The sequence below is a fragment of the Hylaeus volcanicus genome, unplaced genomic scaffold, assembly GCF_026283585.1.
Source record: "Hylaeus volcanicus isolate JK05 unplaced genomic scaffold, UHH_iyHylVolc1.0_haploid 12192, whole genome shotgun sequence".
NCBI lineage: Eukaryota > Metazoa > Arthropoda > Insecta > Hymenoptera > Colletidae > Hylaeus > Hylaeus volcanicus.
This window is the reverse complement of record NW_026533142.1, coordinates 215,671-233,669: the sequence shown is the minus strand read 5'-3', so window position 1 is coordinate 233,669 and position 17,999 is coordinate 215,671. Positions and strand designations below refer to the sequence as shown.

Sequence of the window (17,999 nt, the reverse complement as noted above, 5' to 3'; positions counted from 1 at the left end):
GAAACGGGACCTTTTCGTCATTCATCCTTAACGTATCGAGAACAAACATGGTGAATTTCATCGCCCTCCGATTTGTGGAAGCACTCCCTTACGAAGGGGGTTGAAAATTTGCGAGCTGTTCCACCCCCCAAAGGGTACCTATGGGGTGCACGGTATGGGTGATAGCATTTTCTGGATCAGGGGAGTCCAGAGAATGCATTGAGCCCAAAATCGAGACTGTCATCCAAAAATTGTGGATTTTAGAAGGGGTGGGGTGTTGTGAGGGGTGGGTTTGTCCGAGAGCGATTTCAAGGGGTGCATTTTGTAGAGGGCATCAAACAGAGTCGCCCCAAAGGTTTCTTTTATTTTTTCACCACCTTCCATCGCCCCTGGACCCTTCCGAAGTGCCGTTTTTCTGCATTACCCTTTTAGGGTGGATGAATTAACCCTTTCTCATCAACCCTCGTCAATGCAACTTTGCACACACCCAGAGGACACTTCAAAACTATACCTCACGAAGTTTCCCGAAGATCGGTAGAAAACTCTCGGAGTTATGACGTTTTAAAATAGTGTCCCGTTTTTTTTTACGGCTAGTGTAGTATCGTTGGTGCGAGCAGCCGTGCCGAGACACACTCATACATGCAACGCCCGGTGGCATGTCCGTGTGCCTACGAGTAGGCTGCATGATGCCGCGATACCTGAAAGTAAGGGTCTAGCCGAATAAGCGAGACGTTCAATATTACATTTGTGACATTTTTCTGATTACAATGATACCACATATAATACAGTTCGGGTAGTATTTACAATAATTTATGGGCGACGCGGAGAAAATGCCGTTTCGAAAACGTTCAACAGCTCACAAGGGTAGGTTGCAATTTCGACGAGCGCTTTTTGAACGAGATCGAGCTCACAAAGAGACATCGCCTAGTGTCCCCCGAATTTTTTAATCAAATTTTTGTCATATGTAAGGAAGGGTATGTAGAACAATCTCTGCAAGTGAGAAAGCGCAACTGTCTTTCATTTTCGAGAAATAAATTTTTAAAAATAGCTAAATTTCGATTGACGAGTGTCGACCATACAAGAGTCGGAGGTATCATAGAAGCAGCGTAGCGCAGTCGGTGGAGTGCCAGGTTGCGAAGTCGATCTTTTGCGCTGGACGCGGTTCGTTTCCGGTAGGAGTCACTTATATTTTTTTTTTACTTCTTCATTTTGTATCATGTTTTGTTTTGTTTTTGCAATGTTTAATATAATTAAATTGTTATTTACAAACTATAATGACGTAAGTTTTTATAAAAGCTTGTAGAAACTTCTTTCACATCCTGACTTCTTTTTCAATGCGATAGAAAACATAAAAATTGCACAATATTGTATAAAAATAATCCTAATATATAAAAAGGTTGTTTCCATAACAAAACATGATACAAAAGGAAGAAAAAGTAAAAAAAAAATTGAGAGGTCTCAAATTTGCATTGTCGAGACAAAAATAGGACAATACGGAACCCTTGCAGTTCCGTGTACGTATACAGTGGTGTGGAGCTGTGTGAGTGCGTACTCGCTCATACAAGGCACGGGAGTCCACTCCCTTAAGGTGGTAGACTAGTCTAGAGCGTCAATTTTTAGTTCTTTTTGAAAATTTTCTTTTTTTTTTTAATCTATGAAGTATATAACATATAATCTATAAAGAACTTTTATAATTGGTTTTGCACACATATTTATATACACTTTGAGAAAATGCAAAAAAATTCATATTCTGAAATTTATAGACCCTTTTATATAATACCCTCTGAAGCGTCGATTGAAAGATGTACGTGGTGTCTATCCCTGTTGCGTTTGCTGGTCGCGTGCCATAGTCAGGTATTTACCATCAGTAAGATAAAAGAGTCACTGACCTTGCAGGCATCAATGGAGATTGTCCGTACTTAAACAATTCCGAACGTCTATAAGTCGGATTAAAATCAATCGACCGTACAAGGTTACCGAAGGGTTACACCCCTACACAGTTAGGCTTCTCCAGAGCTCCTCTTGTTTCATCGCGCTACCTTCTTGCTAATACGCCCTCTGTCTCTCAAACGGTGAGTCAAGTTAGCGTAAAAGTGGAAGCCATATTTGGTGTGATTCGCGGTCGGTTCAGTGATGTTTATCGGCCAATTGAATTTGATCCGACCGTACGTATGAACAATTCTAAGTGACTAGGTGTTGCAAAGGGAGCTACAATTTTTTACAGCCTAAAAAGGAAAAATAGCCCCACTCGAATATGTCAAATTTAGCGCGAATAGACGTAGATTGGTTCGTATGTCGATTTAATCCGGTTCAGATTCTCGACGTATCGGGAAACTTTTTTTCGTTACGCCAGCATTTCAGGAAATAACATTATCTGACAAAAATATCACTTATCCCCGATGGACGAGAATTATTAAACGATTCTATTTGGCTTTCGCAGGCTGAAGATTATATCGGATTGAAGGGCAGCTTTGACGATCATATCGGATTACTGGTGCACGGGGAAGAAGGAGGGCAGAAGACCGCGATACAACCGGACCCAAGAGGTTTACCGAGCTTACCACCCAACTTGGAAGCTCGTCTACCACAACTCGATCAGAGCTTGAGGATCACGCACGCTGAATGGCTGCCAGTCACGAAAACCAGGTGTGTTCACTGACTGATAAGAGATTCTTGAATATTTATTGGCTATAATTGTTCACATTTAATTTCGATTCACCCCTTTAATCGATATCAACCTGCTGCTTACATGTAAAATGTATTTGAATTTACTTCACAATTTTTAATAAATAATTGTTCTTATAAATACATATAATAAAAATGAAATGAAGAAATAACCATCTTTCAGAATTGTTCCCGGAAAGCAAAACCGTTTACTGCATCTATTGTATTAAAGTTTTAATGTTAAAATTGTTTTAACAGCACAGATAGGAAGTTTATAGACGTCTAGTATTTTTATTTAAGCCATAGGCGGTGTAATCTTAAAAGGATCATGTTTTTTTGTTTTTAGATTCAAGTTCTTTGTATATTCGGCATACTTCGACGACAGGGTTGGCAGTACTGGCGCGCTAACCGGCAAAAATCAAGGCATGGTGCGCATAATAAGCGCAACAAAGACAAAAGGACCAGAACGTGTTTGGTGCAGATTTTGGTATCGACCAGAGAGCAGAGGGAACGTTACCGCTTCCGTAACGGTAGCTGCTAAAGTGAAGGTGCGTTAACAAAGTGTTGGTAGTATTGATCACCCAGTTTTAGTTTTCTTTTGTTTTAGTAGGTTGGTAGGTTGGCACAGTTTCATGATCTAAGAACAGTTTTATGTTCGACGTTCTCACATGTACTACTATTCTTTATTACTCTATTGAATATAGTTATATAATAAGAATGGTTTATTCATCCTGAAACTCTCCATCACAAAGAAAAGAACTACTTCCGTAATGTTACCTTTAGAAGAGGTACAAAAAAGAAACGTAATTTTAGTCGTAACCGTACAACCGTAAACTTGACTCTTTACTTCACATCCTTTGAATATTTTTTTTTCACAAACTATGAGCAAGTTTATACCTGTAAGTTGAATATGTTAGAAGCAACATATTTCTATTTGCTCGTTACGTATAATTTTGTTTTACCTTTTGTGAAATACCGTTGCAAGTTCTGAAAATGTACCGTTAAGTCCAAAAGTAATCAGCCTGAACTATGTATTATATAACTCACAAGAAAAATTACCAACCAATTTGAGGTGGGCAGAACTTTTGTTTAAATCATAACTTCGAATGAGTAAAAGATAGTTGATCCTTTGCTGGAATCCCCTGTTGTTTCTATAAGAGTTGGTTTTGGTATGCGTGGAGAGTGAGTTAGGTTGGTATGCGTGTGAGGAAACAAGGTTAGAGTGAATCAAGTTAAAAAAGCATGTGCGTGGCATTAATGATGTCTTAATATTCTAATCAGTTATTAAATATATTAATCACAAAAAGTGTCCAAATTTGTTCCACCTTCCCACAAGTTGGTAGCAGAGGTCCGTGGTTGAAAGATGTGTTAAATAAAATATAGAATCTGAGTGAAAGCAAAAAAAAAGGAGAGAAATCATGGCAGAACACGTGGAATATCGCAAGCATTGAACCACTCGATGATACTAAGTATTTTTTGTGGAGCGAAAAGGTAGAAGGTATTTTGCATTCAAAAAAGTTGTGGAAAAAAGTAATAGGGGTCAGAGAGATAGTGAAACCAGAGGAAGATGAAGAAAATTATGAAAGAAAATTGAGTGAATGGAATGAATGAGATGACAATAACTACGCAGCTAGAACAATAATGATCAACACAATGCGTAAGGCTCAATTGCTAAAATACAGTAATATAAAAAACGCAGATAGACTGTGGGCTTTAATTAAGAGAAATGTGGCAGCTAAAACGGAAGAATTAAAAGCGAGGTTGCTGAATGAACTGACAAATTTAAAAATGGAAAGGGAGGAAAGTGTTGATGCTTATATGAATAGGGGTGACGCACTACAAAATCAGTGTATACAATTGGGAAAGATGATAGAAGATTTTGACTTAAAAATGTATATTTTAAGAGGCTCAGACAAGAATATGAATCGAATGTGAGGGTGCTGGAAATACAAAAGAACCTCTCAAACAGGAGGAAATTAGAAGGGAATCAAGAAAAGAAGAAAAATTCCACAAGACCAAGAATCATTGAGAAAATTAAAGGATGGGTCCAAGAATAATATCCATTGTTTTAATTGTGGGTTAACAGGGCATATTATAGCCAATGAGTGTTACAAAAATAAATGCTGTTATAACAGTCAAGGATTTAATAATGTGGCTGCAAACTGTAGGGAATCTAGAAAGAATGTAACGCCTACAAGAAGAGGACATAGAGGAAATTTTCAAAGAGGATTTCAAGGTAGATCAAGCAGACAGACTAATGTAAGAGGGGAAACTTCATTGCAAACCACAGATAAAGCTATTCAAAGAGTTAATGAAATTTCACAAACAAAAGTGACTTGTGAAGGAACTAAAAAAGAATTTGAGGTAGGTACAAATGATAATTGTCGTATTTGGTTATTGGATTCTGGTTCCATGAGTCATATGACCTATGATAAACTAATATGTAATAAATTGATTGATGAAAAGAGAGAAATTGCATTAGCAGATAAAGAAGGAAAAACATTCACATCTGAGAGTATTGGTGAAGTAGTATTAAGACAATCTGGAACAAAGAGAAATGTGAGATTTGAAAAAGTATTATGTGTGCCTGATTTGAACACTAATTTGCTTTCTGTAGCTAAAATAACAGACCATGGTTATAATGTAAAATTCAATAAATTTGGAGCTCTGATATATAAAGAACTTTATGAGCACTGGAGATTAAAAACAAAGGGGGGAGAGGGTTAGAGTTGGTTTTGGTATGCGTGGAGAGTGAGTTAGGTTGGTATGCGTGTGAGGGAAAAAGGTTAGAGTGAATCAAGTTAAAAAAGCACGTGCGTGGCATTAATGATGTCTTAATATTCTAATCAATTATTAAATATATTAATCACAAAAAGTGTCCAAATTTGTTCCACCTTCCCACAGTTTCGTCCTAGGTTACTGCATAAAGTATAGTATTGAACATTCCTTAATAAATATCTGTCTATTCTTCTGTTCCACTATTTTTTGTCTTGCTTTATCATATTTACGTTTCTTTCATATTAGCAGATTATAACTTTCACCCTAGAATGATCACTACACATAATGGCTTAAACATCAATAATACACAGGGCGAGTCATCTAACATTTGTACTTAAAGTGTTCCTGTTGCTTTCGATGATTCGAAGATATATTACAAGAGAAAAATGTTTGGTTTGGAAAGTATTGGTTATACTATGATAAATGAAAAAAATCATCTCAAGGTCATATTTTTCGGGACTTTAAGGTCATTAGTGTTTTCTGTTAATGAGGTGAGATATTTTTATTATTACATTATAGAAAAAATAATTCTTGTAAAATCATATTTTAATGTACACTGGCAAATAAATGTTTATGCAAATCTACAAAAATGAAACACAATAGAATGTGTTCAAATTGATGACCGTTACTGTATTCTGAAGAAAGCACTATTGACAAAAAATTCAATCGATTTTGAAAGTCATTTCCATGGAATTCTTGAATGCAAAATTGAATGAAACGAATGAAATATATGTCGATGTAAGCTTAAAATATATCGGTTCAGGGGAATTACTTTAAAGTTTGGCGTACAAACTTTAGAGTATGAGCAAACTTTAATTTAGAGTCCAATACATTACTCACTACACTAAACACCATCCGCATTTAGAGTTCAATACCCAATGCCAATTTTTTAAAATTGAGGTATAATCTTTTCAGGATTGAATTTTCGAGGTTGAAATCTTTAAAAAAATTGTGAAAACAAATCCATTTTACCTTCAAGTAAGGTGCATTTCTTATAAATATCTTTATTAGAAATTTTAAGCATTCATAATAATTAGAACAATGTTTCTGAAACGTCTTTAGTCGTGTAGCAGTTTTCATGTTGCTGTATATTTGTGAAATACTAGCATTCTTTTGCAATTATTTGGTTTTCTTCAATGGAAACATATAATTAATTGTCTAATAGATTATAATGGGATACAAGAAAAATTAGATTGAATTTAAACATAGTAACACATAAAAGAAAAAATAATCTGAACAAAAAATTAGCCCCCAATCTCTAAAATTAATATTGTGTATTTGGTTAATTATATATCCTCTTCGTTTGTAAATTTGGCAATAGCAACATGAATTATTGTTTAATGATTGCGAAAGGAATCTGATTTCAAGGATATCTTTGGAGTCCAATCCTATTACAAGAACATTGGTGCGCCAATGAATTATCAAAGTAAAATGATAATATGTACGTACTCTTTTTGCGATAAAAGTGGTAAAGAAACGGGGTAAAAAATAACAAATCACAAAATGTTTTATTTACTGGATCAACTGGGAGAAATATTCTACAAGATGCAAGAGGTTTCACCCCAATTGGTCAAGCCATCTCGGCGTAATCGTTGTTTATAAATATATTCAACATATACACTATATAAATAATTATCTGTTTCTTAGATATTTACAAAGTTTCATACTATATTTATTTAAGACTACCGTTAAATAATTTGTGTAATAACTAGACATCCTGCTCTTGGATACAAGCTTGCCAATAGAAATATGCATATATTAAAAACGAAAATATATTATATATATATTTGAATACACAATCTATACGGTCACACGTGTGTAAAAGATTTATTTACATCTTGTTAGACAATAAGAATACGAATATTGCGAATGTGAATAGTTTATTACTAATTTTGGAGATGACTTGATTCTAAGTTACAATATTTACATTGACAAAACGTATTTTCTTTAATTTTGTAATTATCTTAAATTTGAAGAAAGTTTTCTTTCAGACCTCAAGGGACTATACCTCCCTATGACCTGTTTTCGAAACTTATTTGTTTAACCAAATTATAACTAATCAGTTGAACATATTACATATCAATACATATGAACTGCAATGGGTATTTATGGCATCCCATACTTAGCTTTTTTACGTCCCATGGACGTCCTAAGGACGTCCGACAACGGACGTCGGACGTTTGGACGTAAATTGGACATAAAATGGACGTCCATGGGACGTCCGGTGCTATCTGGGTATAATATGAATCTAAAATATGAGTCGGGTTAGCAAAGGCGTTTATGGGTAAGTGAGGAAGCAGGTTGCGTTGGTAGTTCGAAAATCGTGAGTTCGAATCCCGCCGGAGGTAAATAAAAATTATACGATTAAACAAACTTACCTGTAAGTGAAGTTCTATCGTAATTGTATGGAGCGCCTCTTTCGAAGAGATCAACATGGTAGTACCCCCTCTCTCATGCCGATGTCACCACAAATTTACAGTATAAAAGTTTTTTCTACCCACCACGGCGCACGTGTCGCGTATACTGCAACTCATTTTCTTCATAGTGCTGCCGTAACTATTTTTTGGGACTAACAATGCTTAGTTACAGGTTTTGGGTGGGAGTATGATCTCTTCGAAAGAGGCGCTACATACAATTACGATAGAACTTCACTTACAGGTAAGTTCGTTTAATCGTATAATTGTATTTCGCGCCTCTTCCTCGAGATCAACACGGTAGATGTTGAAAGTTAGTTACGGCAGGTGAACGTTTTTTTACAGAGTTATTTATTTTAACTAAGTAATTAATAGAGGCTTTAGAATAACAACAACATGTAAGGTCTACGACTCTAAAATCGCTCTTGCGAAAGCATCGTTGGACTTGGTTACTTTTAAATTATAAAATTTGGCAAACGTCTTTGAATTTTTCGTCCATCCCGCGGTCTTTTTAATAGTCTCTATTTTTACGCCTTTCCTACATGTCGCTGACGTAGCCGCGTGACGAGTGCTGTAGGCTGAAAAAACCTCGGTGTCAACCCCGCTAATCTTTAACACGGATTTCACCCAACGACTCAAGGTCTGAGCTCCAACCGTCTTATAGGGCTGTTAGAACGAGATAAATAGAACCGTTTTGGTCCCTCTTACTTTTTTTTAGCCATTTAAATACACTTGCAACGCGGCCGCTACACATATCTTCTCATTTTTCGGGTAAAACGGAAGAATTAACGTTGGGTGCTTTCTGTTTATGTCCGAAGTCTTTATTCGCCCGGGTATCTTTATCTCGAAAACGTTCCCTTTTCTATTTATATCGCGGATGTCAATGAGCGATAGAGTTTGAGGTCTGTGACCAGTTACAAGCGCAAGCAATGTTACTAATTTTAATGAGAATTTTTCTAGCGACAACTCATTGTTTAAAGGCCAGCGCGAAAACAGATCGAGAACGATCTTGGGATCCCAGGTGGACTCGTACTTCGGTGCAGGAGGCCGTTGTTTCGCGGTTCCCTTACAAAATCGCTTTACTCTTTCATCCTGCCCGACCTGGGGTCCCAACAGTAAAGCTATCGCTGACCGAAAACTGTTAATAGTACCATATGACGATCCTTTATCGAATTCGCTGGCCAGACAAACCAATACGTCAGGAATCCGTTGCGAGACTGTTGATCTTCTTTTCCTCACAAAATTTCCACCAGCGTTTGAGGTCGGTTTCGTATTGTCGCAACGATGATGGGGTTATCGAGGAAACTGCGACATCCTATGCCTCTTTTTGGCATTCCTCTCTTCGCAAACGCTTGCTCGATATAACTCCGGCCACCAGGGTAAGTCTTCGCCACACCAGGTGAGGTTCCCTGTTCGTAGAGCGCAAAAGATTGATATTCGGCTTAAAAAAAAAATCGGTTCTTCTTCGAACATGGACATTCATAATGGGAACCAAACTTGGGAAGGCCACTGGGGAACAACTATAATGCCTCTGGCCCTTTCTAGCTGTACTTTTTTCAATACTTTTAGTATAATCGAGAAAGGTGGGAGCGTGTAGAAAAAAAATTGTTTCCAATCAATTGTAAACGCGTCCACTGCGGTTGACCCCGGATCTTTTTTCCACGATACGTATTTCTTGCACTTCGTATTCGCTCTACTCGCAAACAAATCAATCTCGGGAACTCGGAAACTTCGTGTAATCTCATTGAAGGCAGAATTTGATAGCACAAATTCCGTTTCGACCTCTAGCCTTCTCGACTCAACGTCCGCTATCGAGTTCTCTTCGAATCGAATATACGATGCGAAAAGCCAAAGATTTCGCTGTTCGCACCATTTCCATATATCTTTCGCGAGCATACTTAACTTTCGCTTTTGAATACCGCCCATGCGGTTCATATAGGCGATCGCTGTGGTATTATCAATACGGAGTAAGATATCGCAGTCCTTCAAATGAGACGCAAAACACTTAATCCCAAAAAAGGCCGAGAGAAGCTCGACATAATTAATATGATTTTCGCGTTCTTTCGTATTTCAAAAACCATGGGTCTTCTCACCATTACAACAAACGCCCCAGCCAGACAACGACGCGTCCGAAAAAATCTGAATCTTGAATTCGAAATTCTGAATCGGGTTCGTTATTGCCTTAATGTGAGATTTCCACCAGAGTAGATCTTCTCGGACGTTGTCCGACAGCCTCATAATTGCTTCAAAATTATCTCCGTTTTCTCGAAGAGCAAACATCTTTTCTCGTTCCAGATCTTTCATACACGCCCAGGCATATTTCGAGGCTTTGCAACAATCGCCGAGACTACCAATGAAAGATGCAAACTCGCGTATCGAATACGACTGACCTACGCGAAATTTTTTGATCGTATCAAGCATTTTTTCTCTCTTTTTGTCGGGAAGCTCGATTAACATACTCTCTGTATTTAGAATAAATCCTAAGAATTTACAACGTTTCGATGGCTTATTTGACTTTGCTCAATGTTGATTATAAATCCCAGTTCGCGTAATAATGCACTCGTTATTTCAACGTTGATTTTGCACTCCTCGATTTTACTACCAATCAATAAGAGATCATCCAAATAAATAACGGACATATACCCCTGTTCTCTTAAAAATGCGACCACGGGCGTCATAATTTTTGTGAATACGTATGGCGCTATATTGAGGCCGAATGGCAGGCACAAGAATTCAAAACACTCGCCGCAAAACAGAAATCGAAGATATTTCTTGTACGATTCAGCAATCGGAACTACGTAATACGCGTCTTTTAAGTCTAGCGTAGCCATGTACGACCCCTCAGATACTAAATCTCGAGCTGTTCGCAAATCCTCCAATTTAAAGTGCTCTGCATCAATAAATTCGTTCAGACTCTTTAAATTGAGAATAAGGTGACTAGAACCATTTGGTTTTGGAATAAGAAAAATTGGCGATATAAACTCCCCTTTGGTTCGTTCGCACTTCCGCATAGCCCCTTTATCAACTAATTTATCGATTTGTTCTTTGATTAAAGATCTTTCAAAATGTGACCAATGCGGTTCCTGAGTGCGGAAGATTCTACGCACACAATATCCTCTGGGACGTACCGCAGAGGAGGAATAGAAATGATTCTAAGAAGAAACGCGATTGACGCGACAAGCACGAGGCGACCGATCGCCAGACAAGCCCGTTCACGAATGCCCGCGTAACCCATGCGGCTTCTTCGCCTTGGGAAGACGCACGTCAATTGTCAAAAGAGCGGGTCTAACAAAACACGGTTTTTAGTCGCGCGGGATTCAAACCCTATATTGATAGGCAATCCCCATTAGGAAGCGCATTTTTCGCGAACACACTGTCTCTCCGCATAATAAATTCGAGTCAACAGTCCCAAGCGCCGAGATGCAGACAGTCACTTTGTCGTGTTTTGTCACTAGACGAGCATCTCTGCTAATGACTGGTTCTGTGAGTGAAGCCGTAACCTCTGGGTTTAGCTTCGGTGGATTCACAACCGGACAATTAGCAGGTGTACCATACTTGAAGAGTAAGGCTGCCCGGCCTCTTTGGGAAGCCCAACTGTTAATATCTCGGACCAACGTGACACCAATTCCTCACAAATCGGCGGTCCCGCTGGCTTACTGAAGATAAAATGTTTCCCAAGGATTTCGAGCGCTTTTTCATCGATAACTCGCTTCGGGTTGTCGCTCTCGGAATTCTTCAATACGTCTACTGACAGCGCAGAGTTCGTGTCCGGCAGTGCTTCACCAATCTTTTCTGGCGATTTTCTTCTTGATTGCGCTCGTACCCTCGAAACCGATCTCGATCTCGAATCGGACCTCGAGTCTAACCTCGAACTCGTTTCCGAACTCGAGGAACACTCTGAAGTTGAACGCCCGTATCCTATGGCAACAACAAACAATCTAAAAGAAACTCTTAATAAATATCTCCTAGAGATAACTGAGTTTATGTTGTCTAATTATTTCTACAGCCATGTGAGTCAATTTCGAAAATGTCCCTTAGACATCTCGACATTTCTCAAAATGTGTTTCCCTTAACACCGGGACCTTGTCCCTTAACACACTTCGGACTTTGTCCTATGCGAGCGGGCCTAACTCGCTCGTTTTAGCGAGGTCTAACCTCTCCTAAACCGCTTGTGCGGAAAAATACAACGACTCTCTTGAGTCGATTTACGCTCGATTTTCGTAACGCCCTAGCCCTTACTTATCCTGTAACAGACCAACATACTTACTTCGTTTTCTACGTCGCTCCCTTTTTCTCTTTCTTTCGCGACGTTCTAGACGCCTCAATCGTTTCTCGAGGCGATTCTCCTTATTTTCTTCATCGGAATCATTCCGGCGACTTCCCTTTTTCCCCATTCCTCACCAATCTACGGAAAACTGTCAAAATACGTCCGTGGCTTTCGGCACAAGAAAAAAGAATAAGTTGCGGTATACGCGACACGCACGCCGTGGTGGGTAGAAAAAACTTCTTTTTTACTGTAAATTTGTGGTGACATCGGCATGAGAGGGGGGGTACTACCATGTTGATCTCGAGGAAGAGGCGCGAAATACAGTTGAAAGATTTGTTGGTCGTTTTCATGGAATCCAGTTACAAGAAATAAATACAGTTAACTAAAATCTACCAACAAATAAAAGAAAATATATAAAATTAAAATTTAATTTTTTTTTAAATCTTAATTTTCAAAATTTATTCAACATTGTCCACATATTCAATACACACTTCTTCTAAACATAAATTTTATTTTAACGTTCATTTCGATCGATCGGAAAACGTTTTGGGAATGTCCACATCGGACGTCCCAAGGACGTACATAGAATGTCCACGCCGGACGTCCCACGGACATCCTACGATGTAATTGGGACGTTCCAGGGACGTTCACAGGACGTTCACAGAACATTCAGGGGACGTTTGGACGTCAGTACCGGACGTCTTATGGACGTACATAAGACATCCCTGTGCTATCTGGAGTTGTAAGCTATGTTACTTCAAACTTGTTATACAAAACATATTCATCATCCCTTGGAATTGCTAAATTGTTAATCTACATTTACAGAGTCTATTATTTTGGTTTATTTTGAGTTACATAATTATCGTTATAGCCATGCCAACAATTCAACCCATATTTAATAGGGTTCATTTAAGGGGTATTTCTGCCTTGTTGAGCCAAAAAATAAGCAATATTTGACATTTTTTTCTTCTAAACTAATGAGCCCAAAGAGTTTTAATCTATCATGGCAGAAAACCGTCTTAAGAGTCGTGCTATAAATGTCAATAACGGAAGTTCTACTATGTTTCATTCGTCTTTGGTAAGGAAATGTTGCATTTTTAAGTGAAACTAATAACTACTGTGACCATATTCCGATAGGTGATCAGAGAGAACTGGAGCCTGAAGTACAGTGCCTGCTTTGTGATTTGTCCGTTGCCCAAGGAATCACCCACGACCGACAAAGTGCCAGAAACGGTTAGCGTCGTGGCCAGGCTTAAAGCAGTCCCAACGAATCGGATCCTCGTTCAGAACCGACCGGAAACTAGGTCGAAAGAGAAGGAATTGTTGGCCGTCTGCGTGAAACCCTTGCATTACGATTACAATAGAGTATGTTGCAAAATCATCGAGATTTCAATGAAAATGTATCGTAGAAACGTATTACGCTCGATTCGATCAGCCACGGTTATAAAATCCTTTATGCATATTTATACGACGTGTCGGACTCATGTACTTTTCATGTTCGACACGAATTCCTTACTACGTGTCAGACGTTGTTATATGCGAAAGGTCTAATTAAGGATTACATTGAAGTAAATTAAGAGTTTTAATTTAAAACTGGTTGTTCCAACTTTAAAATTGATTAAATACACGAAATATATTAGATGTAGATGTTATACTGAAATTATTACATTCTCGATTAGAAAGCAAGAATTTAACGCTGAGGGTGTCGGCCACAATACTACCGGGTCGAATCGATACATTAATACCCGGGATACCTGAACTGAACTTGCGACACGTTTTTTTAATCCGTCTGTACATGTATGAAAATTTTATAGGTGCTGCAACTCGTGGAGTTTATCGAGTTGCATAGACTGCTTGGCGCTGCCCACGTGACTCTGTACAATGACACGGTTGGCGCAGAGGCCGGATGCGCTCTCAAGTACTACGAAGCTAAAGGTCTCGTTACTGTGTTACCTTGGCATCATTTGGACATGATTTCGCAACGAGAAATTCGTACAGAAGGATTGTTCGCCGCCCTGAACGATTGCCTTTATCGATCTATGTACAAATACGAGTACGTGGCGTTGGTGGACCTCGACGAGTTTATTATACCGAGGCATAACGACACGATAATTGATCTTATAAGGTGAGAGCTTGTTAACATTCACCGATCATATAACACGAAACCAAGTAGTCATATATGTGGGAAGGTGGGACAAATTTGGACACTTTTTGTGATTAATATATTTAATAATTGATTAGAATATTAAGACATCATTAATCCTACGTGCATGCTTTTTTAACTTTATTCGCTCTAACCTTTTTTCCTCACACGCATACCAACCTAACTCACTTTCCACGCATACATCTTCAACATTTCTCTTATTATTGTACAACAGTTCTGATCCATTCATGTTCCCTTCAAATTTTACATCACAATCACACCTGATTTTATCTGCCTTTGAAATATATATTCGGTAGGTATTATTTGTACTATATCCCACAAAAATTCCTTTTTCAGTCTTTGGATCAAACTTTTGCCTCCCTTCACCTTTATTCAATAGATATGCCAAACCTTTTTAAATGTTGCACATTTGGCCTTCTATTATACCGTATCTCATATGGAGTTTTATCATGCACTTCTGATTTTACCCGATTTCTTATATATACAGCAGTACAAACTGCCTCTCCCCAGAAAGCTAAAAGTAGCTGTGAATCAGACATTATTGTTCTGGTAGTTTCTATTATTGTTTTATTTGCTCTTTCTGCTATCCCGTTACATTGTGGGATCATGGGGGGACTTTGTTCATGTTTAATTTCCTTTTGTTGAAACCAATATTTTAAATCTCTTCCTAGAAATTCTCCACCATTGTCTGATCTTATTCTCTTCAATTTTTGATTCAGTCTGGTAATTGTACAAATATCATTCTGGAATAATCATCGACCACTGTCATTATATAATTCTTTCTTCCATGTGATGATGGCTTAATAGATCCTACCAAATCTATATGCCACAATTGCATAATGTTGTTTGTCTGTCTTCCTTCTAATCTTTGATGATGCTTTCTACAAGTCTTCCCTCAACACATGGTCTACATTCCATCCTTACCTTATTTGTCATTCCTATTACTAGATTCTTCTTCATTTTTTCTAGAACTTCTTTATTAGCGTGACCTAATCTCTTGTGCCAAAGATCATCCATTGAAATCGCCACTGCCTCTTCTTCCTCGATGAATGTTCTTACGTAATATCCATTATCCACTCGAACTGCTGTCATTTCTACCTCATTTGGTTCTTTATATATCAGAGCTCCAAATTTATTGAATTTTACATTATAACCATGGTCTATTATTTTAGCTACAGAAAGCAAATTAATGTTCAAATTAAACATGCATAATTATATGATTAAACGAATTTACCTAAGTGAAGTTCTATCATAATTGTATGAAGCGCCTCTTTCAAGATGATCAACCTGTAGTACTCCCACTTCCCGCCGATATCGCCACAAACTTCAAAGCTAAAAATCAAAAAAGGGGCGGGCATCGTCTCCCATGTCTGCACCCCCGTCAAGCTTCATTATTTCAAAGCTAAGCCGTAACAATTATATGGGTGTCAATGAAAGATTGACTTAGGGATTTATAGGGTGGGGTTGATCATCTCGAAAGAGGCGCTTCATACAATTATGATAGAACTTCACTTAGGTAAGTTCGTTTAATCATATAATTGTATTACGCGGCTCTTTCTCGAGATCAACCTGTAGATGTTCAACGCTTGTTACGGCGATAAAACGGAAGTAAAGTAAAAAAGACCCTTTATAAACATTACCTTACTCAGAACTATTTTATATATAAAGAATAGAACATTTTTCTCTACTCCAAACACGACTATTTTTTTTAATCACCTAATATCGTGTTAGCAAAAGAATCAGTAGGATTCAATAACGGTAAATTATAAAATTTTGCAAAAGTTTGCGAGTTGACAGTCCAACCCGCCGTTCGTCTTAAAGTATCTAAATCAAGTCCCTTTCTCTTCTCCGCCGAAGTCGACGCGTGTCTCGTGGAATAAGCGGTGAAAATATCTGTGTCTAACTCGCTTTTACCCAGAACTTCCTTGGTCCAACGGCTAAGTTATTGTGCTCCAACAGCCCCAAACGGTCTTTTAAATGATACGAACAGCGAACTTTCTGACCCTCGAATACTCGCGGTCCTCGTGATATAACACTCCAGAGCCGAAGCAACACAAATTTTGACGTTTACTGAATAAAAAGGGAGCACCAGTACGGAGTGATTCCTGTTTTTGCTCGATGTTTTTATATGTGCAGGAATCTTTATTTCTATTACATTACTCTTACGCTGAATATTTTCTAATTTTATAAGAGCGAGTAATATGATAAGTTTTAACGACAAGTCTCTCAAGTTCATTTTCTCATTTGGCAGCAACGTAACTAAATAATCTAAGACCATCTTCGGATCCCAAGTTGAACTATACTTAGGCCTCGACGGCCTCAATCTACTCATTGCCTTGAAAAATCTTTTTAACCTAAAATCCTGAGCTAGCTCTGGACCTACGAGCAACGAAATAGCGGATCTATAGGAATTCAATGTGCCCTGAGAACCTCCCTTTTCAAATGCTTCTGTCAGAAAAGTTAAAACATTTGGAACAAAATTTGAGTACGGGCTGATTTTTCTCGTTTGGCAAAGAGACCACCATTTCCTCAAAGCGGAATCATATTGTTTCCATGATGAGTCGCTGAGCGATGCCAACAATATTTTCATTGAATCTTTTGGAACCTCCTTCATCTCAAAGCTTATCCGGACAAGACTCCTGCAACCAGGGTAAGGTTCTTCCAAAATTTTGACGCGTTCCTGTTGGAGCAAACAATTATACTCGAATTAGGTCTAAACTTTAACGGTTCTGAGATTAACAGGGACTGAAAAATAGGGAACCACAGTTGAGAAGGCCACTCAGGTACCACAACAATACCCTTTGATCTCTCATTCTTAATTTTTTGCATGACTCACAGAATGATCGAGAATGGTGGAAAGGCGTAAAAGAAAAAGGGTTTCCAAAAGAGCGTAAACCCTATGCCAGGATACATAAATAGCACATTTGGCATTTACTCGGCTCGCAAATAGATCGATGTCTGGTCTACCATACAATGCGCTTAATTTCTCGAAGGCTCCACGCGACAGCTCGAACTCGGTGTTAGACTCTAATTTTCGTGATTCTGTATCAGCTTCATAATCCATTTCGGATGGAATGTACGACGCGAAAATCCACAAATTTCTCTGCTCGCACCATTTCCATAAGTCTTTAGACATTCTATTCAATTTTTCGAACTGATGGCTAATCGGCACAAAACGAAAGAATGGGAAGCGATATCGGCGGGAAGTGGGGGTACTGCAGGTTGATCTCGAGAAGGAGACGTGTAATACAATACTTCTTCAAGTCTCACATTTCTCTTTGTTCCAGATTGTCTTAATACTACTTCACCAATACTCTCAGATGTGAATGTTTTTCCTTCTTTATCTGCTAGTGCAATTTCTCTCTTTTCATCAATCAATTTATTACATATTAGTTTATCATAGGTCATATGACTCATGGAACCAGAATCCAATAACCAAATACGACAATTATCATTTGTACCCACCTCAAATTCTTTTTTAGTTCCTTCACAAGTCACTTTTGTTTGTGAAATTTCATTAACTCTTTGGATAGCTTTATCTGTGGTTTGCAATGAAGTTTCCCCTCTTACATTAATCTGTCTGCTTGATCTACCTTGAAATCCTCTTTGAAAATTTCCTCTATGTCCTCTTCTTGTAGGCGTTACATTCTTTCTAGATTCCCTACAGTTTGCAGCCACATTATTAAATCCTTGACTGTTATAACAGCATTTATTTTTCTGATTGGTCGTGAGT

General features: G+C 38.2%; 1 protein-coding gene across 1 annotated transcript in view; it reads left to right on the top strand.

Moving 5' to 3' along the window:
- Positions 1 to 809: 809 nt before the first annotated feature.
- LOC128882829 (uncharacterized) overlaps positions 810 to 17,999 on the top strand; it is a 23,715-nt gene continuing 6,525 nt past the window's right edge. Inside the window, exons 1-6 of the mRNA XM_054134597.1 lie at positions 810 to 843; positions 1,924 to 2,144; positions 2,420 to 2,625; positions 2,990 to 3,191; positions 13,240 to 13,467; positions 13,917 to 14,227. Of these exons, the coding sequence (XP_053990572.1) occupies positions 810 to 843; positions 1,924 to 2,144; positions 2,420 to 2,625; positions 2,990 to 3,191; positions 13,240 to 13,467; positions 13,917 to 14,227 (1,202 nt within the window). The remainder of the gene's footprint in view (positions 844 to 1,923; positions 2,145 to 2,419; positions 2,626 to 2,989; positions 3,192 to 13,239; positions 13,468 to 13,916; positions 14,228 to 17,999) is intronic.